General features: G+C 32.2%; 2 protein-coding genes across 6 annotated transcripts; both read left to right on the top strand.

The window, feature by feature from the left end:
- On the top strand, positions 1-2083 carry LOC132730495 (uncharacterized). Its single transcript, XM_060716450.1, has 2 exons — positions 1-111; positions 620-2083. Exons 1-2 carry the CDS (start codon positions 16-18, stop codon positions 944-946), a joined length of 423 nt encoding a protein of 140 aa, XP_060572433.1. The 5' UTR covers positions 1-15; the 3' UTR covers positions 947-2083.
- LOC132730494 (uncharacterized) lies at positions 2054-27861 on the top strand. 5 transcript variants are annotated; one of them, XM_060716445.1, is made up of 4 exons: positions 2054-2103; positions 16516-16742; positions 23488-23704; positions 27579-27861. In XM_060716445.1, exons 2-4 carry the CDS (start codon positions 16530-16532, stop codon positions 27800-27802), a joined length of 654 nt encoding a protein of 217 aa, XP_060572428.1. In that variant the 5' UTR covers positions 2054-2103; positions 16516-16529; the 3' UTR covers positions 27803-27861. The 5 variants fall into 5 exon arrangements, with proteins under 5 accessions (XP_060572428.1, XP_060572429.1, XP_060572430.1 ...); XM_060716446.1 differs by lacking the exon at positions 2054-2103 and adding an exon at positions 2247-3082; XM_060716447.1 differs by lacking the exon at positions 2054-2103 and adding an exon at positions 3192-3243.

Genomic DNA, 27861 nt, shown 5'->3' with positions numbered 1-27861 from the left:
TTTCAGGGGTAGATCATGATTGACGGTATCACGGTTGTTTCAGCGTTTCCGTTCCTACTTCACGTGCTCTCAGCGTTTGGTGCGGCTTATGACGTGGGACATTACGCAAAAGTATGAACAAATATATCTTATTGAAAAGTCAAACGTTATGGACGTGATAACAAAAACTTGCATTGACGGGTTAACTCTTTTGTGTATTGATTATTTGAATGTTTTTGCAAACTTTCATATTGTTTGTGAAATTAAAACTTTAGAAACTTTAGAAATGTCAAATACTTGACTTAAAAAATCCAAAACAATAATCAATTAATCTAATTCAACTTATAATTACTTAAGCAAAGTTACAATCATGTATCATTTTATATAGATTGGAAAACAAGCATAACACTTAAATTAATTATTTTTTATTAGAAGGGAGACAACACTGACATGTCATTATGTGCATATTTATACTAGTAATCTCCCTTTATAAGTATTGTTTTTCATTGTTCCCTCATAGTTATTCTATTTATCTAATCATTCAATTATTGTAAAAAGACGGAAGTTATTTCATTTATATATACATTCGAAAATTGAACAAATGGGCACGCTTAACTATTGTTTTTATTTTATTTTTAAGGATGACGTCGCTGGCTACTGGATAAATTCAGCCATTAACTGTTACAGTTTAACACCAAGAAACTTTCACCTCTCACAATATGTGACTTATGTTCAAGCCGCACTTGCAGCCGTTGCTTTCTTGGCACACACTTCCGGCAGACTTGACGTGAGGAAAATAGGATATGGAATATTACTGGCCATATACGGTGTGACGCAATTAAGACTTTTAATTTGGGGATACGGTGTTGAAGTGATTGCATATCTATTTACGCATATAGTGATATTTTCTATATTAGTACTTTATAATGACTCAATCAATGAAACTTTAAAAGAGAAAAAGGCTTAAAACATTTAAATATTATTTAATTAATTAAGAAGCAATTAGTATGTTATTATATAGTAACAATCTCAAAATTAGTAACAATCTCAAAATAAGGTTATGCTAACTATTAAAACAATATAACCCCGATATAACATTCCTCTTAGTTTCTTTCAAAATATACCGGTATTTATACTACTATATAATAAAATAATAATAATACATGTACGCAGTAGGGTTGTACAATTAGATAAACTAGAAATGTGTCCATAGGACAGCTATAATCCCACCTTCTGTCATAGTGGCATCTTTACAGACCTATCAACGTCAAGTGTTATATTTATACGGAATATACATGGAATACATTTCAAAAACCCTCCGACGGAGGAAATGTTTGTTCTTGATAAGGCGTCACAGTGACTTGGACATAGAGATCATACAATCAATAAATGCTTGCTATAGGTCATAATGATTGGCAATATCCTTACAAAATTTCATAACTTATTACTTCTTAAGTTATTAATTTCGCATATAGTATCTTTGTGAATTTAACCTTTGACCTACAAAACTATGTGTCATCTTCTTGCCATGAACAACTTCACACTAAAGTGTAAGACTGTAGAGGACAAGCTTTCCGTGGTCACGACCTTGATGACCTTTGACTTACTGACCTTTAACAAGTCAATAACTATATGCTTATTTCTTCTCACGTTATTGATTTCTCATAAAGTGTCATTGTGATCTTGACCTTTGACCCACTGAAATTAAAATTAATAGTGGTCATCTTACACTCATGACCAACCTCCATATGAAATCTTCGGTAAGTTACCCAAATTATTCTCTAGTAATTGGCCGATTAAACTTTCAGTGGTCACGATCACCATGACCTTTGACCAGTTGACTTTAAAATGTATCGGGGTCATTCACTAGTCTTGTCCAACCTCTGTACAAAATATAACGACTGTACTTTAAAGTGTTGCCATAAGCTTTAAGCGATCAAGACCACCAAGACCTTTGACCTTATGACCTAAATTGACATGTGTTTAAGGTAACATTGGGTAACCTCGATTTATATCTATTGTATTATTTACCTCATGTTGTCATGTATATATTGTGCATGTCTTGAGTGAAATAAAGATATTGTATTGTATTGGTAACCACTAACAGCCGCGCCGTATAATAAGGTATTTGGTAAGTGTTCGTTGTTTCTTTCAATATTTAAATAATCCACATATACCATCTTTCATGCAAATATTCTAATGAAGCTCTTTTATTTAAACCATTATGCTTGCGGAACTGTCACACATTGTTACTCTGTATTTGTTTATTTTTTGTTATATATCTTTCAATAATTCACCATATTCCAGGCATTTATTTTCCGATACTAATGGTGCATATTTTGTAATGTAGCTCTTGTACTTTTCCTGATTTGCTTGCAAAATTTGTGACATATTTTCATCAAAACATTGCCGCATAAAAAATGCCGGCAAGCATAACGGGAAAGGTAAAAGAAGTATGTAACACTGCACTGAATGGTTCAACGCAATTTTGGGGTCACCCCCCCCCCCCCACACATTTGGAGGTGAGTGACTTTAACGGCCATCTTGATTATGAACACTTGAGATCACATGCATAGATCCCTGACCTATCTAATTCTTATTATCAGATTAGTGGAAACAATAACAATTTCACCACAACCTATTTGTAAACAAAAGAGCACATGACTATGTTTGTGGTTAAATCGTTGCTATTCAAATAAAAGGTCAGAGTAGGGATCTATCAATTTGACCGCTGTCTCGTACAAGCCAGGAAAAAGAAAAAGTCAAAATAGCAATGTTTGTCTTTGATTATATGAGTTAAGTACCCGAAAGTTTACAACCATCACCTGGTCCTATAGAATAGATAACGGTTTTACATCCCGTATTATTTAGACGTCACTATATAAGTAGTGCTAATTGAACAGTGTATCTATTAATTGAAACTGTTTCGTTTTTACATTATCGTGTGAAAGGTCAAATTGTTTGTGATAACAGATATTTTACGATGATTTGACTTTTTGTGGTGGGGAAATTTATATTTAAAAGAAAACACTCTCGGATTGTGTAGCGTTTATTTTTTTGGACAGAAATTATTAGATAATTGGAACTTCTATTTTTTAAAAAGGTAAATTTGTTCTTCCTTTATTGTTTTAATATTTTATTTCAATTTTTACAACATAAATATATACAGTAAGCATATACAGTAATCACACTGATATATTTCGTGGATTGGAATTTTTTTGGACAGAAATTATTAGATAATTGGAACTTCTATTTTTTAAAAAGGTAAATTTGTTCTTCCTTTATTGTTTTAATATTTTATTTCAATTTTTACAACATAAATATATACAGTAAGCATATACAGTAATCACACTGATATATTTCGTGGATTGGACAACAAGTCAAATATGATTTATGTAAATTCCTTTCCACACATAATGTACTTGCAATAAAAAAGTATGCACATATTTGTTTAGAATAATACAGAAAAAAAACCAACAAAACAAATCAGATAAATGATCAAAATGAATGAATTTGTTAGAACATTATTATCTAGAGTAGTAGAATAAGAAAACTTCTGTTTCAAGATTATTTCATAATATTGGGAGATTACTCCAAACAATTTCTATTACAAAGTAAAATATTGTTTATAACTAGTATTCAATTTAAGTTAAGTTTTTGTTAAGTGCGCATGCGTGAGCAAATGGTGGAAATTTTAAATCAGTGTAATAGAAAATGGAAAATTAATATATTTACAAGTTATTTAGTGATCAAAATAAGTTTTGGATATATTTTTTGGTGAAGGGAATGTTTAATATTGGGACCATATGACCAGAAAGCGAAAAAAGTCTAAAACTTCGCCTGGAGAAGAAAAACATCAAACACCAGTGAAAAGGCGGGAACGTAAACAAAGGCAAAACATGGATAAGGAAAATGGACAAAATGGACAAAAGCTAAGTACTGACTCATCGTTTAAACAAACACAACCTTATACCCCCCAATCACAGTTATTATCATCGAACTTTGGATACACGTACCCCCCTCCAATGAATATTGGTGCAAGCCCCTACCCAATTATGGGACAAATGGATGCATGTAACTCATCTAATGTTCATGTAACCGCCTCGCCAGGCACAGACGTTATGGCAATGATAATGAAACGGTTGGATAGTATGGACAATAAACTTTCCAGGTTAGATACAATTCAATGTAGTGTTGACAGTATAAACATGCGTATCCAAACAATGGAATTAAAGGTCAATGAACTCGATGATAAAGTACAGGCTTTAGAGCGTAGCCGCGACTTCGATAGTCAAACTTTGTTAGAAATGAATAAGCATCACAAAGAGTTAGATAGTTTTGCCAGTAAAATGTCGAAAATTGAACTAGAACATAAAAGCATAGAAATCGCATTAAAGTCAGAAATACAAGATTTAAAATGTCGTAGTATGCGGGACAATTTATTGTTTCACAAAATCAAAGAAGAAAAAGACGAAAACTGTGAAGTTAAAATCCTACAATTCATTGAAGAAAAACTTAAAATAGAAAATGCATCTAGTGATATCCGACTTCAGAGAGTGCATCGCATTGGGCAATATAGTGCCGGAAAAACACGACCGATTGTCGCCAAATTCACGGACTTCCCCGATCGTGAGCGGGTGCGACGAGCTGCCAAGGAGCTGAAGGGATCTATCTATGGCATATCAGAACAGTATCCGAAAGAAATAGTAGATCAGCGCCGTAAGTTAATCCCTATCATGTTAAAGGCCCGCCGGGATGGAAAGGAAGCATACCTTAAGATGGACAAACTTTACATTAACAATCAGCTTTATAGAGAATCATGCTAGGAACCAAGTGGGAATGTTTTAAAATGTATATCGTGGAACGTAGAAGGACTTACTGTGGGAAAAAAACAATGCAAGGATTTTTTAGACATATTATGTAAAAATGATATTATCTGTCTAAGTGAGACATGGACAAACAAATCGTCAAATATTGAACTTAAAGGCTATTCAAACCCAATTCATTCATATCGGAAATATCAACACCGTAGGGCAAAACGGTCAAGCGGCGGACTTGTGGTATATATTAAAGACACTATAAGGCAAGGAATAAAAATTGTTAAAAATTCTATAGACTGTATAATTTGGTTAAAAATAGATAAAACATTTTTTAATATTAGAGATGATATATATATTTGTTTTACATACATCGCACCTGAATCTTCCCCTGTGCATAACGTTTACAATATTGATATTTTTTCACAACTTGAACAAGATATTATGGACTATAATTTGCTAGGCAAAATATTTGTAGTAGGCGATCTTAATAGTAGAACTGGTTGTAAAGCTGATTTTATTCAGTTTGACAGAAATATTAGTAGTGGTGACGTAATAACTATTGATAATCCCATGCCTCGCATTTCTCGAGATACTACGTCAAATCGGTTCGGTGATTATCTACTTGATCTTTGTAAAGCAACCAATCAGCGAATAGTTAACGGTCGCTGGCCAGGTGATCATGGGAAATTTACCTGTTTCACGCATAATGGAACAAGTGTAGTAGATTACCTACTTACACAAGAAGATAATTTTTGCTTACTTGACAATTTTGAGGTCGGAGAATTCAATATATTTTCCAACCATGCCACATTGTCGTTTTCTTTTAAAACTAATATTGAACCATTATATGAGCCTACAAGTAGTACTAATACACGTATTATGTTTGATAAAAGAAACCAAGATTTATTTTTGAGAGATATATCTCAAAATTTGAACTCACTTGAAAGTGATTTACGTTCTGAAATTAATGGAGAAAACAGTGTTGATAAACTGACTTCTATTTTTACTAATTTTTTGTGTGAACATGGTGATAAGTATTTCAAGAAGACTTATATTGTTGACAGTGAAGTTTGTTTTAGTGATAATAACAAAAATAAGAAATGGTTTGATAATTTATGTTCTCAAAAATTGGCTGCATATAAGGATGCTGTAACCAGATATAATCTATCTTACTCTTCAGAAGATAGAACTATACTTTTTAATAAAAGAAAAGACTATAAATATCAATGTAGAAAATCAAAAAATGCTTTTAATAATACACGTTGTCAAAAAATGAACGATTTAAGGAGGAAATCACCAAGGGAATTTTGGAAAATATTCAAAAGTACAAATTCTACTGTTTGTGGGGAAGATATTTCAGTTAGTGATTTTAAAGATTATTTTTGCAATTTAATGTCAGGGGAGAGGGAGGAAGTAGAAAATAATGACTATGACGATTTTATCAATAATTTAGGTGAGGGGATATATGACAGTAGCACATTTGAGACGCTAGATGAACGTATCACAAATGAGAAAATCTTGAAAGCTATCAAGAAGCTAGGAGTAAACAAAACGCCCTCGTTAGATAATATCCTATATGAATATTTTAAAGTATCTGTCCCTCAGATAATTCACCCTTTAAACTTGTTCTTTAACGATATACTAGATAAGAAGAAATTTCCCAAGTCATGGGCGACAGGTGTTATTATCCCCTTGCATAAGAAGGGCAATATTTCAGATCCCAACAATTATAGAGGAATCACACTTACTAGCTGTTTTTCTAAGCTGTTTACAATTATATTAAACGAAAGACTTAAATCATGGGCTGAAGACAACTGTGTATTGTCGGATGCCCAGTTTGGTTTCAAAAATGGGTATAGCACAGTTGATCCTGTTTTTATCTTACATTCACTCATACAAAGGCAAATTGAAAACAAAAAGAAACTGTACTGTTGTTTCGTTGATTATAGAAAAGCATATGACTGTATTGATAGATCAAGGTTATGGTATAAACTTATAAAATTAGGTATTGACGGCAAATTCTTGTCAATTATAAGATCAATGTATAATGAGGTGAAATTGTGTGTTAAACATTTAGGAACGTTATCTGATGTCTTCAATAGTAACATTGGTCTATTCCAGGGGGAGATAACTTCTCCAATATTTTTCTCCCTGTTCTTGCATGATATCGAATTACACCTGCAAGAAAATATTGACGTTGGTCTTAATATCGACCAAATATCAATTTATTTATTGTTATTTGCTGACGATGCCGCCATCATTTCAGAATCTAGGTCTGGTTTGCAGAAGTCACTTGATAGTTTATTGTCCTATTGTAATCGTTGGAATTTGACGGTAAATGTTGAAAAGACAAAAATAATTGTATTCAGAAAAGGTGGTAGACTTGGTAATATGGATAAGTGGTTTTATAATAATCAAGAAGTTGAGGTAGTAAATTCATTTAACTACTTAGGTGTGGTATTCACGAGTGGTGGGTCATTCATGCAAGCTACAAAGACGTTAGCCGTGAAAGGGCTCAGATCATTATATTCATTGTTACAATTGTTACGTGACTACAAAGTACCAGTTAACATTATGTTTAATCTCTTTGACGCCTATGTTTTATCAATTTTAAATTATGGCTGTGAAGTATGGGGGTTTATGAATGCAGAAGTTTTGGAACGAGTACATAAAAAATTTTGTAGGTTTATTTTAAATGTTAAACATTCGACAAATACTTTGGCATTATATGCAGAATTGGGGAGATTTCCTCTTTACATTGAAAGGCATATTCGTATGATTAAATATTTTCTTAAGTTAAATACAAGTAAAAAAGATAATTGTATATTGAGAACAATATTGTGTAGACAGATATATGATGTTGATGTGGTAAATTGTTCAACAAACTGGGCTTCAAAAGTTAAAAACATTCTTCAGTCAGCAGGATTTAATGAAGTCTGGTTATATCCCGATTCTGTTAATATAAAACTATTTGTACCTATTTTTAGGAATAGATTACGGGATATTTATATAAGTTGTTGGAATGATGGTATTCAATCTTCATCATTGTTAGATGTATATAGGGAATATAAGATCACATTTGAACAATCGTTATATATAAAATATATTGAAAATGTAAAATATAGAAATGTTTTAGCAAAAATAAGACTCTCCTCACACAAACTTAATATCGAGTTAGGAAGACATAATAATGTACCAAGGAATGAACGAAAGTGCACTTTATGTTATATGAATGATATAGAAGATGAATTTCACTTTATCCTTAAATATCCGATATATTCTGAGTTAAGAAAGCAATACATTCCAAGATACTATTATTGCAACACAAGTATGTTTAAATTCATTTCATTAATGCAAACTGGTCGCAAGAAAGAACTGAAAAATTTAGCTATATTCTGTGATAAAGCTTTTAAATTGAGGGATAGTTTGTTATAATATACTGACATGTAAGCTTTACTCTCTTTCTGTTTTTTTTTCTGTTGTTTAAAAAAATGAAAAGTATCATTGTAACTGTTAAATGCGCATTGTATATCCATCATGTAGATTTGTAAAGTTATATGTGAATATGAAATTGTACATATATACATATATTTTTTATTTATTTATTAATATTTGTATCTTCTCAAATTAACTATATCTGTTTTTCAACACATAACCAAATATTGTTTTGACAAAACTAATCCTTATAATTAAGTCAAGCGTTAGTTGTTTTGGGTATTGGTCTGTTTTGTGTGGGTTTTCCTTTTCTTTATATATATAAAAAAACGTACAAAATCAGTAAATGTATTCATTTTTCATTCTATTAATATTGATCATGAATTATTAAGGGGAAGTAAATGTTAAAATACTGGTTATGTAAAGTTACCTAAGTTATCCCCCTTCATTTGTCGCAGTTTGCTTTTTTGTATAATGTTTGGTAAAGATAGGCAAATTCTTGTGTATTATATACATGTATTCATATGCTTTTTAAGTAATTTGGTATCTCAAATTAAACATTCTCACATCACATAAACCATTATTTTGTAATTATATATATTCATGTCATGTGTCATTTATGTATTATATGTTGTATTTGTATATTTAATATGGTGATGAGCTTTTTATGCTTAAACCAAGTAATAAAGTTTCTGTTCTGTTCTGTTCTGTTAACAATGTTTCCAAGGGAAAAAAAAGAGAAAAAAATATTTAAATAATGTTTTAAATTAAGATAAAGAATAGAGGATATATGTCTGCACACAATATTATCGGGAAATGATGGACAGAAAAAAAGTTGATATAAGTTAGTTAAACGTTTGGAAACTAGGATAATCTGTTGAACTTTAAGAATGATTTTTTCGTTCGTGTTAAAGCTCAGGCGCTCGTTCCGTACAAGAGATTGTTAAGTGCCAGGGGACGTAAATGCATGCTTCTCATGATATCATAAGGAGGGCATGAAAAGAAAACGTGATGCACTGTCTCTATTTCGCCACTTAAACATGGAGACTGGATAATAGACTTTCTATGAAGGTCAAAGTTCAAATCTAAACGAAGACGTGCCTATATGACTTCCTTCATTAAATAAAGGGGAGGCTTTTGTTTTGTTTTAATTTAAGAATTTCAAATGATATGAAATATGCTGTGTTTGGTTAAATTCCTGTACGTTTTTTGAGGATTACGTTTTTCTCTATTTTATTGGTTGATTGTCTTGTTGTCTTGGCTCTCTTAGTCGATACATTTAAGATAATTATAAATATATATATGCGCATAATGAACGGTAGGATATGTGGTGAAAAAGGCGTGTGTACATATAACGGACAATCAGCGAGGAGTTTATTAGATTATGTTATTTGTAATACATCTGTTATGAAACATTTCAGTAAGTTTTATGTTGGATTACCTAATATATTATCAGATCATTGTACTGTAAATTTCTCTTTTGAAGGGATAAATAATGTAAATAATTTGAGTGCAGAGGAGAGCACATATGCAGATAAAGTGTCATTTAAATACAAATGGAATAAATCTAAGTTAAATATTTATAAAGAAAGTCTTCAGTCTGAAACTTTTGTTGAATCTATTAACAGGCTTGTTACGGAGTTAGAAAATAATGATACTTCTTCTGGTATAGATAGTAGTCTTAACTCTTTCTCTCAGGTCATGCATACTGTTTGTTCACCTTTATTTGGCAGAAACGTTTTGAAACGAAAAAAGCAGACAAATAAAAATGCATGGTATGACGTAGAATGTAAAACTGCAAAAAATGATTTTTATGTCTGTCAAAACAGATTTAAATATAATGAATCTGATGAAAATTTAATAAATTTGTGTGAGGCTAGGCAAAAATATAAAAAACTTATTAGAAGCAAAAAATATTCATCTCGAAGAGAAAACACTGATAAACTGTTAAAGGCAAGAGTTAAAAATGCAAGGCTATATTGGCAAATGCTGAAAGATACCGTTTGTAACAATGACCCTAAACAACCTAAATTAGATACTTTTGCTGACTATTTTAAAGCTATAAATAATCCTGAAGATGTTTTTTACCAAGCTGATGAAGATGTTTTACGTTTCAATGAGAATTTCTTGAATGATAATATACAAGATATTTTTGATGAATTGAACATAGATATAACTATTGATGAAATATATAGAGCTATTAAACAATTGAAGGGCAATAAAGCGGCTGGACCTGATTTGTATGTGAACGAATTATTTATTCATGGAGTTGATGATCTGTTACCATATTTGCATAAATTGTTCAATGCTTGTTTGAAATTAGGACATTTTCCGAATGTATGGAGTGAAGGTTATATAGTACCAATACATAAAGGGGGTGATGTTGATCAACCATCGAACTATAGAGGTGTTACTTTGTTAAGTTCTCTCGGAAAATTATTTACTAGAATATTGAATACTAGATTAGATTACTGGGATGAATCATATGGTGTTTACATAGAGGCTCAGGCCGGTTTTGGAAAAAAAATGTTGATAATGTTTTTATTTTAAATGCTCTTATTTCACATTGCTTGAATAAAAATGAAAAGCTATATGTAGCTCTTGTTTATTTCATACGAGCTTTTGATTTCGTTGATAGAGATGTACTGTGGTACAATTAATAAGATATGCAGTGACTGGTAATATTCTCAAAGTTATACAGAGCATGTATGAAGGCATTTCCTCAAGAGTTAAACATTTTGATAATATTAGTGAAGCTTTTACTTGTAATTTAGGAGTTAGACAAGGTGAGAGCCTGTCCCCATTTTTATTTAGCATGTATTTGAATGATCTTGAAGAGATGTGTTTTTAGCTAAAGGAGTCGAGGGCATAGATACTGGTATTTTTAAGATATGTTTATTACTGTACGCGGACGATATAACTATTTTCTCTAAAACGGCTGAAGGTTTACAACATGCCTTGAACATCTTATCTGAATATTGTGATAGATGGAAGCTTACAGTAAATGTTGATAAGACAAAAGTAATGATATTTAGAAAAAGTGGATTGTTGCCTCGAAATTTAGAATTTTTGTACAAAGACAGTCTTATCGAAATTGTTTCAAAATTTAAATACTTAGGAACGTTGTTTAGCACAGGTGGTTCATTTAGAGAACACGATGTAATGTTATCAGGACAAGCTTTAAAAGCAATATACAAAATGAATAAATATGTATATAAATTTACAGATCTTTCTGTAAAACACCATTTAGAACTTTTTGATAAGTTGATTTTACCAATTTTGTGTTATTCCTCAGAAGTCTGGGGCTTTTTCAAAGGTATACAGGTAGAACGAACATTTTTGCATTTCTGTAAAACGTTAATTGGTGTTAAGATACCTACTCAAAATGATTTTGTATATAGTGAACTGGGCAGATTTAATCTAGAAGTTTACAGATTATGTTCAATAATCAGATATTGGTTGAAATTGTGTATGTCAGAAGACAACAAGTATACTAAACATGCATATTTACTATTAAAAGCAGATTGTGAAAATAATAGTAGGAAAATAAATTGGGTTTCGAACGTAAGATAATTATTGTCTAGATTAGGTTTTAACAATGTATGGCAAAACCAAGGAGTTCCGCATGCTAAAATTTTTCTTAATGTATTTAACCAGAGAGTTAGAGACACATGGAAACAGGATTTAAATGCTCGAATCAGTAATTCTTCCAGAGCACTATTTTACCATACTTTTAATGATTTCAGTTTTAGTAGATATTTAGATATTGTTGATATTAAAAAGTATAGAATAGCTTTGTCACGTTTAAGAATGTCTTCTCATCGTCTAGAAATTGAGGTGGGTAGATGGAGAAAACCCCACAGTGTACCTTTAAATGATAGAGTCTGTGTAGCATGTAATCAATTAGAGGACGAGTTCCATTTTGTCATTATATGTCCTATTTATCAGGAACTCCGAACAAGATTTTTAAAGAAATATTACTGGAGGTTTCCTAGCATGTTTAAATTTGTTCAGTTGGTTACAAGCGATAATGTACATGATATTAGAAATTTAGCTATGTTTATAGACCATGCCTTCCATATTAGACAACAGTTACAAACAATTCTTGTGTAAAGGTACAAAAAATGTTTAATTTAAAGTTCTATATATATGTTTATATGTTTTATGCAAACCGAATATCTAGTCCCATGCAAACGTACATAGAAGTTAATTGACACATTGTATTGTACTTCTATGTGTGTAACGTACGAATATTAGCTGTCATGTAATTGTATATAGATGTATTATTGATACATTGCAATTCTTTGTGTATTATATGCATAATAGGTTAAGTAACACGATGATTATAAAGGCTATAAATACACTGGTCTTACTTGTATCAAGTTTGAATCATTATATGTGTTCAAAGTATAGTTTAGAAGTAACATTTGTTTTGTTTTGTTTGTATAATTTCAATATTTTGTGCCATATTACTATTGCAATAAATCAAAACCATATAGCTTAGATTAGTAAATGTAATACAAAGACCAGTGTATGGAAGAGAATTAAAAGTATACTATGTAATAGATGCTGACAATGTCTCTCCCGTGATTGCAAGCCTAATACATACACGAAGTATTTCTTATTATTATATATTTGAATGTAGAATCTCTCAAAAAGTAAATAACTTGTAAATTAAATATATAATCAATGGTAACCATTATAATAATGAAAGGAAAGAAATACTTGCAGTCACGTCATCTTGCTATGTAATTAGTTATTTACTTATGCATACATGTTATTGTATATATTATGAATGCTTGTACATGACTCTTTTGAGAGTTAATTTGCAAAATAAAGATTCTTCTTCTTCTTCTTCTATAAAATGCTTCGAGACGTTATGTAAATACTATGAATTTGATATTTCGGTTGATTTTTTTTCAAATGATTCATCTTGCGAAAGTTGTATACGTGAATAAAATCTCGTGAATTGTTTGCGGTGTAAATTATAGTTATGTTTTTGTTATGATATAAAGTCACCAACAATTACAAGCTAGAGCTAGTTATCCAACTGAGAGACTTTGCCGTTTTTAAATTTAGACGGAGCTACACTGCCTCCAACACAGCTGTTACCCTTCAATGGATTAAACAAGATCAAAGCTGTAATTTTCTTGACATTTTGGGGCTTGATAATACAATATAAAATTGCAGAATTTCAGTAGATGCATATGTATACATGCATATACACGAGCCTTTTCAAGGGTTTTCAATGTAAGTATATGTAAACAATTAAAAAAGACTATCATAAACATAAAGTCGGTCGTCTAAAATGAATACAGTATATAGCTTGGAGGAGCAAAAATGCAATTAATAAAAGTTCTTTTGTCTCCAAGGAAAGAAAGCGTAAGGATCGTAAAGATGTTTTCTTTAGTCGAACTACTTTTTATAGCTCACGGTGGTACAGTATAATGTAAACTGATGTATTTTAAATGGAAAGATTAATACATATACTCGAAATAAAACTAAAAATCGTATTTGTGCGAGTGTATGCCAAATTTTAATTAATAAGCGTACAAAACGCTTTCCATTTTTGGTTAATTGTTTACAATAAAAATTATTATACTGAGTGAATAATTTGAATTTTTGCACATACGTTAATAAAATGCTACATAAATCTTAACAAAATATTTCCAATGTCGTCATGTACGGTGACACAAAGGTGACATGTGTGTGTTTTTATTTACCTACGAGATACTATGTCGTGGCAACGAGTTACTAGGTCGTGGCCACGAGATAGTTAAGTCGTGGGCACGATATACTATGTCGTGGCCACGAGTTTATAAGTCGTGGGAACGAGATAACTAAGTCGTGCGCACGAGATAATTAACCAATCAGAATACACTAAATATATTATGATTTTTTTAAGGTTAACAACTTACTTTTACATGTAACATAAATCTTTGAAAATACTGAAGATATTCACTTTGAACTTGTCTTTAGGATCATATTAGAAAGTCACCATAAGATGAGAAAAAAGGATATGGTTGCAAAACTTTTCAAATTGCAATCCAGAATTGAAAGTGCTATAGAGGCTGTAGTTTTTGAGTGTACAGGTGTGGGCAAAATTGAAGCCAAATAAAGAATGGGTAAGCTGTAAAGAAACAAAACCTGAACAATTGCTGTAATAACTAGGAAAATTGAAGAGAAAGTGAAGATAACAAATTAAACACCTAGATGTTTAAAAGGTCAAGGACAAAAACAACAACAACAAAAACAACAACAAAAACACAGCCAAAAACAACAAAACAAACGATCGAATATTGAAGTGATAAGGACAGTGCTCAAGAGAAAAAGATGATGGATACAAAAGGTGCCTTCATACGCAGATGATGAGAATTCTATCTCTGGTGGCTTTACTGTTCAGCTGGCCGGAACGGTTCAGCCATTTATTAGAATATTTTACCTACTGACCATTCAAGTAAATATTCATCAAAATCTGTTTAGTCTTTTAAAGTACTGTTATATTTCCTGGGTCTTTGAGATCATTAATTTAAATACTTTTAAGCCGGTGCTAGGGAGCATTAGATATGACGCATTCTGGTCACGACAGATAAATGAGCACGGTGTGCTAAAGTTAGCTAAACTGTAATAAATGAAAAAGAATAATTTGTGTACTAATTTTTTTTAAAACTTTGATTAATATGCACGAAAAAAACTCAAACAATGGCTATTGTCACAGACGATGAAGTACGGGTTTTATGCACTATAAAGCCGGATAGTTTTGTCCGCTCCAGCAGACGTTGTAATGTTATTATAGAAATATCAAAACGTGCTCAATATTAATATTAGCTCAAAAAAATTGCGTTTAGTTAAGCTCCAATGCACAACGCTATGAAGTGTAATCTGGTTTAAGATGAGATTTAAATATTTATTACGCACATTTGATAAACATCATCACTGTGCAACCATGTATTGCGATGTATTTGCACGGAGGACAATCCTTCACGCCCACTTAGGCCTTAAAAACTGAACTCGACAACAACAGCTGTTTTTTGTGCCTAAACGGACGGATACATAGGTTACATGTGTATACATGTATACATTCTCACGTTAACGGGAAATAGATTGTTAAATGCACTTTGGTTACGATTTATATGTTAATAGATATTTAATTTATTACAGGATGTAATGTTACCACGTTGTTTTAACTCCTTTATAATTTATTATACATAAGTACACACAAATATGATCGAGAATGGGAAATCTTAAATTTAATAGTAAACAGGGGTAGGAAAAAGCCATATACGAAAACGCCACCAGGAAAACAGATAAAAGAATATTATCTGTCCTGTTAGTGCAGTGCTTGTTTTGCATGCGGAAGGTCGTAAGTTAAAATTCCACGAGGGGAAGATACTTTTATTAGGCATTTTTAAAATTTCTTTTCATTTTATTTTTCATCTTTTTACTTTCTTTTGTTATTTTTTTTTATTTTTTGATATATATTTTTCTATTTGTTTTATTTACGAGAATGCTATATCATATATAAAAGGATACAATTCAATTCAATTCAGCAAATCAAACAATGTCTTCAACCTCTGTGGCATTCTTTGTCGCTGGCACCGGTGCCGGTGAGTTCGTCTCCGGTGCCAAGCCAGTACATCAAAAGATTATTACCGTGGTGGTAGACAATGCACCTTTACACACCATTTGCGATGACAAGTTGCCAACGAAATCAAGTACAAAAAGTTCAAAAAGTGTGATGATGTCCTTTTTACAACGCCATAGCATATACTTCAACCAAACATGAACAGAACTCGCGTGTTAGCAATAAACTATATGATTTCCGTTTAAAGCTATTGTGTCATGTGTAGCACAAAATCTCAATTGAATTGTGTTAAACAAGATGTGTAATTAATACACATGACACACTCACGAAGAACCCGGTTATTGAAAAAAAAACAAGATATCTTCTAATAACAAAAATGTAACTGGTCGGATTGAACCCGAAACAGTCTGATTAAAAGACCAGCATGTTACCTCTATGCTACAACGTCTCACTGCAAAGTCCGTCCGTCCGTTAATAAGTATAAATGTTCTATCAACATCCTGAAGTGCACTGATCCATGTTATACTTACAACGGTTCCGAAATATATAAACTTCAACAGTACTATTACATAAATAGAACCTATTCGTGTGCGTTAGACGAGACGTTTAAATGAACGGTAAAATACACGCTGTCAGAAAATTTCTAATTTGAAACGATCAAAAAAGGAATAAGGTGAATTTTTTCCATTCATATAGAAACACGTGAAAAGATGTCAATAAATGCGGAAGATGTACCAATAAGGCAACACATGGAAGATCCGGAAATTGTGTGGCGTCATGGGTCTAAACCCGACTATACTGATGTTAATGAAAAATTTATAAAAGAAAGAACTAGAAAACACAAACAAGGATCTTTGGAGAGAATAGTTGAGGACTTAGTGAAAACTTGGGAGATGGAAAGTAGTCACAAGACAAGAAAGAGGGTAAATCATTATTTTATGTTACATTTGTTGCTATTTTAGCCATATTTACAGTCACACCTGGAGCAAGCTTATAAGTCCGTTTAAAATACAAGTGTATCACGAAAGCCATGAATAAGTACGGATGTGAATTATAATTGATAAGGTTTAAAAAAGCCAACTCTACTTAAAGGCATATTGCGCTTAAATATAGTACACACATATATTGTATTTACGCCAAAATATGGTATATAATTTTCATTTCTCAAATTATTTTTTTAATTACGCCCCCGAAGGGCGGTATATAGTAATCGCACTGTCCGTCCGTCCGTCTGATAATTTTGTCCGGGCTTCATAACCAAAACCGATGGAGGAATTTCAGTGAAACTTCATAGGATTGTTTGTTACCAAGCCTTGTTGTTTCATATTCTCTTGATTTTCCGCTTGAATTTTTGACACAGTTATGACCCTAAAATGATGATTTTTTTTAGTAATAATGAGCTTATCTGCGCTCCATCTCCAAAATCGCTTTAGGGTTTATTCAGTGAAACCTCACAGGATTGTTTGTCACCAAACCTAGTTGTGCATACTCTCTTGATTTTTCTTGCATAGTAGACTGGCGTTTCCGTGTGTTTAGCCATGCCGGAAATTTCATCTGGCATGGGGGGTGCCAGATGAGTCGCGTGCTGCACAATGGCACGCTTAGGATGACGTCATTTTACCGTTATGAATGAAGTTGCAATTTCATACGCTGTTGTAAGAAAGTAGTTACGGTTGTAATGATATGAATTTCCGTTGAAAATAAAGATAAAGAATTTAAAATATAATGGAATATTGTAAAATATGCAAGAAAAAATATCTGACATATGTTTGCGGTTCGAATCGGAATATCCATCCCTCGGTAACCCGCCCATGGGCGGTAACTCGGCAAGCCTCGTTACCGCCCAATGGGCGGGTCACCTCGGGACGGATATTCCGGTCCGAACCGCAACATATGACAGATATTATTATTCCGCTTGAATTTTTTTTGCACAGTTATGGTACCTTAATGGGCAATTATTTAGTAAATGAAGCTTGTTCGCGCTTCATCTCCGAAACCGTTGGGGGATTTCAGTGAAACTTCACATGATTGTTTTTCAACAAGCCTAGTTGCGCATAATAATAATGTTCCGCTTATTTTTTTTTTTTTTTTTTTTGGGGGGGGGGGGGCACAGTTATGGTCCCTGAATGGTCAGTTTTTGAATAAAATAGGCTTGTCCGCGCTTCATCTCGAAAAGCGTTGGGAGATTTCAGTGGACAAACTTATTTTTACAAAAAATGACCAAATTTAGGGGCCATATTGTGCCAAAATAATCAAGCGGAAAATCAAGACACTACAAGACACTAGGTACAACAAAGCATAGTGACAAACAATCCTGTAAAGTTGATTTTTTTTTTATCTAAAACCACTTGGGACATTTCAGTTAACATTTATATAATTGTTTGCAAGGTGTTATGATTTTCCAAGTCAAGTTGTGCATTGTGCCATTATTTAGTGCATGATTTTTTTTCACACAGTTGTAGGTCCTTGATAATGATTTTTTTAGTGAAATTTGTTTAGACTTTTTCACCTACAGTTCTAATGGAATTTCAGTTAAATTTTACGAATGATATTTATCGAAGGCGATTAGCCATATATAACCAATATTTTAGCATATATTGCAGATTTAATGTCAAAGCTTCCTTTCGGGGACATAAGTCACTTTTCAGTAACAGCTCTTGTTTTTTTTAGTGTTTTAGTGTATCTGCAACTTTTCCAAAAAGTACACATTGACAAAACATGCGGACCATCCTTTTTGTTTGTTTGTTATTTGTTGTTTTTGTTTTCTTTGGGTGGGGGGGGGGGTAATAAGTACAGTTATAGTGATTAAGTATTGTGTACGGTTGACAAAATACCACTATTTTGACATTTTACTTTGTGTCACATTCAGAAATTTTCACTTACAGTGATAATCATCTATACTTTAAATCCATAATTGAATATTCTTCAAAAAAACACACATTTTTGTCCCTTCTAAAGAACAAACGAAATCATTTCTGAGGCAAAATGTGAATTTAACACAAGCAACTCGATTTAATATACAATGTATATAAAACAGTGTAGCAATACCACGTGACTATAACGTCATTTTCGGCATCATTTCCAAGACAAATATTGCTCGATTCGGAAAAGAAAATAGCCGTAAATATTTTATTTCTGTACCAATTTCTTTGGAATATGCACCAGTCTATGGGGGAAAATATAAGCTTTCCACAGAATATTGGATCTTCGTCAGTTTATAAGCCGTTTTATCAAACACTTTGCATAACCTTGGAAGTTGCTTGTATCAGAGCGGGCTTCAGTTACAAGCTATTTCGTTTTCTGGCGTTATTTGGTCTAAGCCATGATTAATAGGTCAGGTTTACATCAACCGGGGATACAGACAGCAAAATCCTACCTTTATATGTTTATATTTTTATAATGAATGACATAAATCTTACATTTTTCTTCAATTGTCAATTCTGGCACCAGTTCCAAGTCGAAAAAAAAGGACTACAGTTTAAAGCAGATTTTAGAATCCGTTGCAAATGCAAAGCAACATGCCTACCGTTCTCTTTCTACAATTTAGTTTTTCAATGTTGATCTTTCACAGAGAGATTGTGAAAAAACTGATTGTTCCTTAAAGCAATAACACTTACTGCACGTCAAATCACGTAGATTTAGTCCTGTCGAAAAATCATATTTTGGTTTCGTTTTGAAGATGTTTAAAGTATTGCTCATCTTATCCTATGTAGTAAAATGTGTTTTTATTCTATTTCAAAATGGCGAAATTGATAAGTAATATATGTGCTCTCAGTGAGAGAAAGAGTTAAAATAAAAAAACAAAACTTTTGTATGCTACGGAAAGGGTAACACTTTAACGCGAGTGTTGTAAAGCTTAAGGTATTTTTTTCAGTCTATTTTTTGTAAAGAGTAACTGACAAACACTGACACTCGTGAATGTGACGAATAGGTTCTTCTGTCCTCAAAATAGACTTTTAAAAGGTTTTTTTTTTCTGGAATTGCCGTATAATAAATTTCTATAAACGAAATCACAACTTGAAGTACTATGCACATGTATCGGTATTAAAATCTTGAATCTATTTGTCACGCGCATTAACATGACGTTGACATTTTATGCTTATTAAACTATAAGCACTTTCATCATCAGTCAGATTTTGTTCTTTGTGTAGAACAATTTTAAATATCATTACATATAACTTGGAACTTTGCCGTGTAAACCTTACAGTATTGTTACTTAGTTTTCTCTATTTATCAAAAAGGCCCAAAATAGCCATGAGTCGCCAATAAAGAACGGGAATGGACGCCATGTGGAGTAAACAAAGTAGAAAATAGTAAACAGATAAATGATTTTACAAACGAACAGCCATCGATCATAGTCAAATTTCTTGAAACAAAACATTCAAAAAGACGGAAAAAACAATGATTATCAATAATTATATAAATATTTACATTAACATCTGTAAAAGCAACACCGGCCAGATCTATGACCGGGGTCCATATGACACTGATGCGTCCATTGAATAATTGATAGCTAACATAAGCTAAGTAAAATTACGATTACATTTGAAGAGTTTATTCATTTTTTATCCTTCAACTGTCAAATGACTTACTTCTTTATTTACATATCAGATAATTCACTTATTTGACATATGCATTATGTTTATCATGTTTTAGATTTTAATATGTGGTCCCTTTTTAAATCTTAAAATGCTACAAAAATTCTGTTGAGGACATCTGCAGGTCATGCCGCGTGCAATAATCCATGCATTTACAGCCAATGACCACATCGATAAGAAATAGTCCCAAATAGCTCTATCGTTTTATTCAGTTGAAAGAGACATTATTGTTAAAAAAATTCTACTCGATTTACTAGTAAATGTTTTCAAACCATAAATATTCCGTTCCCTTCCTCTCTTTACAATGTGTATTATAAAGCTGGGTTGACTGATATAATTAACTAAATTGTCAGATATGCAGTTTATCAACAGAAATAAATGCGATAATAAAATAAATAGTGTTTAGTGTTCTTAAGTGAACGAAGTTATATCCAGTTCACGAAAAACGGTCACCGAGGGTATGAAAACAGGAAGTAAAAATATTTTTATCAACGAGTGCCACTGTGTTAAAAAGCTGAATCTATCATACCAAAACATTGCTACAGGTTCTTTACCAAGTATATATATGGTTATACGTATAAATAACTCTTTACAAAAGAATAACCTTTGACTTTAAAATTGCCGCGTTGAGGCGTAACCCTTTTCACAGCATACAATTGGAAGTGATCCTGAATGTGCACGTTCATTGGACAGGCTAGCTAAGTCAAACTGAGCCTGCAACATTTTCAATTTTGCCGTTTTGGGCGATATTTAGGGTTTCTGTTTTCTCTCTATTTTGAATATTCCACGTTTAGTATTGCTACATGACACTAATAGATTTTTCATAATCCTTACCTTGAAAGAACAATGATTAAAGAGCAAATCAATTTCTTTACAAATACAGACAACAATTTTACGACTTTTAAAATCACTTATAGCGCAGCGAGTAAAAATCATTTAAATATTCATTTGTGTTTATGTAAATCGTATAAACGTTAGTAAATAAAATGTTTTTCATGGTTAACATATTTATAGAAAGAGAACGGTAGGCATGTTGCTTTGCATTTGCAACGGATTCTAAAATCTGCTTTAAACTGTAGTCCTTTTTTTCGACTTGGACCTGGTGCCAGAATTGACAATTGAAGAAAAGGGCAAGATTTACGCCATAAATAATAAACATATAAACATATAAAGGTAGGATTTTGCTGTCTGTATCCCCGGTTGATGTAAACCTGACCTATTAATCATGGCTTAGACAAATAACGCCAGAAAACGAAATAGCTTGTAACTGAAGCCCGCTCTAATACAAGAAACTTCCAAGGTTATGCAAAGTGTTTGATAAAACGGCTTATAAACTGACGAAGATCCAATATTCTGTGGAAAGCTTATATTTTTCCCCGTTGACTGGTGCATATTCCAAAGAAATTGGTACAGAAATAAAATATTTACGGCTATTTTCTTTTCCGAATCGAGCAATATTTGTCTTGGAAATGATGCCGAAAATGACGTTATAGTCACGTGGTATTGCTACACTGTAAAATAATAGAAATTCTATTACAACATTTAAAAGGAAATCATCATTTTATTTAAATGCGGTCTGAAATTTTTAACCCTCTTTGACCAAAGTAACTAATTAGTCAATTACCTGAACCATCTTTTTCATCTATTGCTGTTTGGCAAATACTAATGAGTACAGTTAAAATGAATACATATTTTGTAGTAAGTCAAAATACTACTTTGTCTTAAATAACAAAATATTTCACATTTATCGATACGTTCTTCACGTGCTTTAGGTGATAAAAAGCTAACATGCTCTAAAACCACTATTTAAACGTTATAAAATTCATGTTGGCTCTTTTTAAAATTCTAAGTAAAAAAATGATTCATTTCAGAGACATAACGTGTCTTTAAAATTCATTTTGATTTTTAACATTATAAAAAAAACTCACATGAAGTACATTAATTATAAAAGTGACTAACAAAATAAGTCAATCTAACTACAAACAACAATACCAATAAACACCATCATTGTCAACATTGAAATGACAATATATGTAAAACATGAACTTAACAATTTACAACAACTATTATAAATGATTATAATGTAAATGGCAACAGTTCGGATGACAAATCCAAAAGTTATATCTTTGCAACAAACAACCTGTGCAACCATTGTGCTGGAAATGGAATTTTTTTAGAAGAATTCACTACAAAAACATACTGAATAATCAAACATGGTACATGTACATATAAAAACTGTTTTTAAGATGATAAAATTGAGGCCGAAAGAGACACCTGTATCTGTATTATTTCTTTCACTATTTATATACCTTTCTGTTAAAAATGTGTCAAAGTTAAATCGTATACATATACATGTACATGCACAGTGCGTTAACTGGAGTGCAGGCATTAGTTACCCGCACTCCAGAGCATGCCCATTGATTAATTCATTTTGTCTGGGATTTACATATTGTAACGACAGAGAAAGGGATAGCGATAGAAATATCTTATTCAGATGCTCGTTCATTGGTTACTTTTTTCTGGGGTTTCATATTGTGACATCGGGGAACGTGTTTTTATACAAAAGAGTACAAATCAGATAGCCTCGTGTTTCGATGCTCTTTCTTTTACTAATAGAGGCGTCCAGTGCGAGTGGTACAACCTCTATTCCCTCACTGCTATTGATTAGAAACCCGCCAGGGACTTTGAATTCTTTCATTTGAGGAGCTATCCGGCTGGCTTACGCAACGTCGGTGGTACTACTTCTATTGTGCGACGCAATATCCCCCACCCCCATAGAAAAAAAAAATAAATTACTGTAATAACTGATTACCTTGTAATCTGTGAGCATTGTATGTTCCCGCTATTTATCACATTAACTTTATTTGAGCCGCGTCACGACAAAACCTACATAGTGCGTTTGCGACCAGCATGGATCCAGACCAGCCTGCGCATCCGCAGTAGAGAAACTGATAGCGAACAGCATGGATCTTCATCAGACTGCGCGGATGCGCAGGCTGGTCTGGATCCATGCTGGTCGCAAACGCACTATGTTGGTTTTGTCGTGACATGGCTCATTTGCTTTTGGCAGGACTGGGGTTCTGTTGACCCGGACAAGTTTTACATCAGTTCAAACGGTGGTAGGAAGTTCAATTTAGATGATAACATAGAGTATGGTAACTACAATATGCTCATGGACGAGAGCGTTCTGTATGATGCCAGCAAAGAAACTAATGATTCGTCACATGAACTGTTCAGGAAGACGTTTGATAATAAATTTCCATGGGAAGTGTTAGAAGTCCAATCTGGTAAATGAATTTTATTCTTGGAACTTTCTTCTCTTTAATTATGTGTATATTCATTTTTTGTTTGTTTTTGACAAATTACTAAAAGCCGCCATAAAATACCACCAACTTTTTCAAATTTTCTGAAATGTGAAAACAAAATGTGTACATTATGCTGATTTTTTTTTGTATTTTGTGGAAAGTAACAAAAATAGTTAATACAGTTAATTCGTTTAACAACATTATTTGATAGTACAGCTCGAATTCGCTATTTCCTTTCATTATCTGTTTACATAAATATTGACAAATAGGGGTGTCGATTATTGTTATAAAAACATACTACAAATGTACTTATAGCTTAAATCTTTTACCACCTAACCACTAGCTCATTTTTGTGCGTCTAGCATAATGGCGTAGTGGTAGAGTGTTCGCTCCGTGAGTGTAGAGACCCAGGTTTGAATCCTGGAAAAGTATTTTTTCTTTCCTTTATAGTCATAAGTTTAAATTGTACAAAACATGATAAAAGGGAAATGAAAAGTTATGTGACACACTATAAAAATATATTTTGAAAGTAAAAACCATAATTATATACTCAAGAAATGTGCACAATATTCATAGCCACTACTTGGATGAAATTGTCGATACACACTTTTAATCTTCTATATTGCAATAAAATAATTGACGAACCTGCACAACACATCATATCAAAGATGGGAATTAAAAATAAATACTAGCAAAACCAAAGTTATTATCTTTGGTTCAAATACACGTGGGGTACGCAATATGTCATTTACGCTTAATGGAAATGCTCTGCAAATAATCGATAGTTATAAATACTTAGGCGTTATGTTTAGTCCTAATGGGAAATTTAAGAAAGCAAGAGATCATTTAATTACACAAGCTAGAAAAGCAATGCACCTTTTGTACAAACGAATAAATAATCTTTGTTTACCTCTTGATTTACAACTCAAACTATTCGATAACACCATTGTTCCAATTTTGTTATTTTCATGCGAAATATGGGGAATAGAAAATACTCAAGACATCGAAAAAGTACATATTGAATTTTTGCGTAAAATAACAAATTGCAGAAAAAGTACTCCTGCGTACATGCTCTATGGCGAATTAGGTAGATATCCGCTTGAAATAGTTATCAAAACACGTATTATTAAATTTTGGAAAAATTTAGTGCAAGTTCATCAATATAAATACTCAAATTTTATCTACAAATTTATGTTAAATAGTGATTATACATTCAAATGGCTTGATTATTTTAAATCTACCCTTGATCTAACCGGTCACAGTGAAATATTCCTAAATCAAAATTCTTCGAACTTATGTAACGTTCATTTGTTAATTAAACAAACACTGATTGATCAATTTATTACCGACTGGTTTAGTAGAATGCAACTATCAAATAAAGGCAAACTCTATAACTTGTTTAAATATCAGTTTGAGCGTGAAGACTATTTGACATCATTGCCAAAACACTTATACTTACCTATTCTCAAGTTTAGGACTGCAAATCATAAATTCCCTGTTGAAACTGGCCGTTGGTCTAATATCCCATATGTTAATAGAAAGTGTCCACTATGCCAAAATGACTTAGGTGATGAATTCCATTATTTGATGGTTTGTAATTATTTCACCGAAAAAAGAAAGCAGCTTATTCCAAATTATTTTCACAGATATCCAAATATCATTAAATACCAAGAACTCCTTAAAAGTAGTAACAGCGATATCCTAAAAAATCTTAGTATATTTATAGCGCACATCATGAACACATTTACACGTTGGTTTTACTTTTTGAAATTGTATTTTACTCCGTCAATGACATTCCATAGTAACACTAATGAATGACGTAAATAAGTTTTACACGCTTTCCACGTGCTCCACTTTATCTCCTATAGAAATTAGACAGTTAAATATCGCTGTCCCCATACTTAAATTTATATTAAGTTTTAAGGTTAAAAAAAAAATGTTTCTTGTTGTATTACATGTACTAATTTTCGCTTGATTATCTATCATACTTGACGTGAAACATGTAATTGTTTTCTATTTGATACCCACGCATGTATTTATTTACTTGATTATTGTAATGTCTGTTGTTACAAATGTAACCTTGACGAAATAAAAGAATGTTGTATTGTATTGTATTGTATTGTATAATGGTACGACCGATTTATGTAAGACTTATATACAGATACCGGAACAATAATTGAAACGTTATGTAAAATTTGACATTCTGGAACAGAAATGGTGTGTGCAAAATTCAGTTCAATCTCATTCATGCGTGTTGAATATTATTTATTATTATTATTATTATTATATACCACATTTCTATAGCACTCTTCATAAATAATAAATGTTCAAGAGTGCTTTACATAAATCCGATAAAACATAATCATATATATATATAAGACATAATGTACAACATTAATTAAGTAAACCTATTAAACAATAATAATAATCTAAAACCAGTAAAGGATGGTAAGAAATACAGACACATTTAGTTTAAAATCAAGGCTCAATTAAAATTAACACTGATGATATAGCAAAAGTAGTACATGTATGATGATTTATGAACTAACGTCCATAGAACTTTATGAAATAATGTGTTTTGAGAGCTCTCTTAAAACATGGCAAGGTATTACAGTCTCTAATGTCAGGTGGTAACGCGTTCTATAATTTCGCTGCGGCTGTCTGGAAGCACCTGTCACCATATCGTACTGTCCGAGATTTAGGCACAACTAATGTCATTGAGTTATTCTGGGACCTCAGATTTCTGACTGGGATGTACACGTCTATCATGTCTTTTATACATAGGCTGGTGATTGATCGAAGATGAGGGATTTATATGCATAAGTCAAAATTTTATATTCGACCCGATACTCTACCTGAAGCCAGTGAAGTTCACGTAAGATAGGTGTTATGTGGTCATATTTGAGTGTTTTGGTCACAATTCTATACTATATTCACATGCCCCCCCCCCCCCCCCCCCAAAAAAAACAACTTTCAGAAGCGGTTTAAAGCTATTCTCCCACATAAAAACGGGTCTAAATACATCAACATATTGTTAACAGTTATTATATTTGCATACAATTCAAATGTGCAGTTTCCACGAGATAACAAAAAATAATTTATTGTTACTTTACATCACAGATATAAACGCCCCTATTATCACACTTGTTAACATGTAGCGAGTAGGACAGCTTGATGCAGGTAGAATTTACTACAGAAATATCAAGTTTAAACCGGATTAGCAAGATATAATCTTCTTTTTTTGTCTCTTGTATCAGGTACGTTAATATACGTACCTGCTTGTATAGACATCATTTTCTATGATATATTATGCAGAAGTCTAGTACACGATAAAAAACTTACCTAACGCACATCTTTTCTACTTGCAACTAGTTCACGGGTGTGTTTATATTACAAAACGTTGCAACGGTTTAAAATAACATTGCAAAACTTTACTTAGATGGTGTTTCAAGTTGTACAAGACATGATAGTATTTATCAACTAGTTCCATATAGATGCACGAGCCTGTGGTTTATTCAAATAATAGCTTTAACCTAAAACATGCAGTGTTTATTTAGTTCTTAGTTTACAGACCATGAAACAGTTTGAAATGAAAATGTAGCAAATGTACGTTTAAACTACATTTACCCTGCTGTGAACAATAAATAACATTTAAAGGTTACCATACACTTCATCTTCTGCGTCGTAGATTGCTCTAGTTCCACTCTCAGTTCAGAAGTAAAAAGTAAATTGAACTTGATTAGGAAATGATAATTATAATATTAATCTTTGTGTAAAATGTATTTCTAATGGAAATTTAATTTCATATCACGAAACTATATTTTCATCGTTTTCTTAATATATTGAACAACTTCAGGACCACCTACAGTAACGTTCACTTGGCGCCACTGGGGAGAGTTTGTCGGTCGCTATAAAGATGTTGAGCCTACAGGGGAGACCCTAGAAATGTACGGGAGCTGTGTTGTTCGGGTCAACGAGAGTCTGAAAATTGAGTCAATTGAAGTTTTTTATGATCCAAATATAATGCTAAAGAAATTGACAAACACGGGGGATAAGGCAAAGTGCCCATTTCATCACTAACCTATAGATTTTTTGAATGATCATAATTTTTCCGGTATTAAAATTCAACAAAAAAGAAA

Source organism: Ruditapes philippinarum, unplaced genomic scaffold (assembly GCF_026571515.1).
Source record: "Ruditapes philippinarum isolate M1 unplaced genomic scaffold, ASM2657151v2 ctg521_1_1_1_1, whole genome shotgun sequence".
Lineage (NCBI taxonomy): Eukaryota > Metazoa > Mollusca > Bivalvia > Venerida > Veneridae > Ruditapes > Ruditapes philippinarum.
The sequence above is the reverse complement of the archived record's forward strand: the minus strand, read 5'-3'. Positions and strand labels throughout refer to the sequence as shown.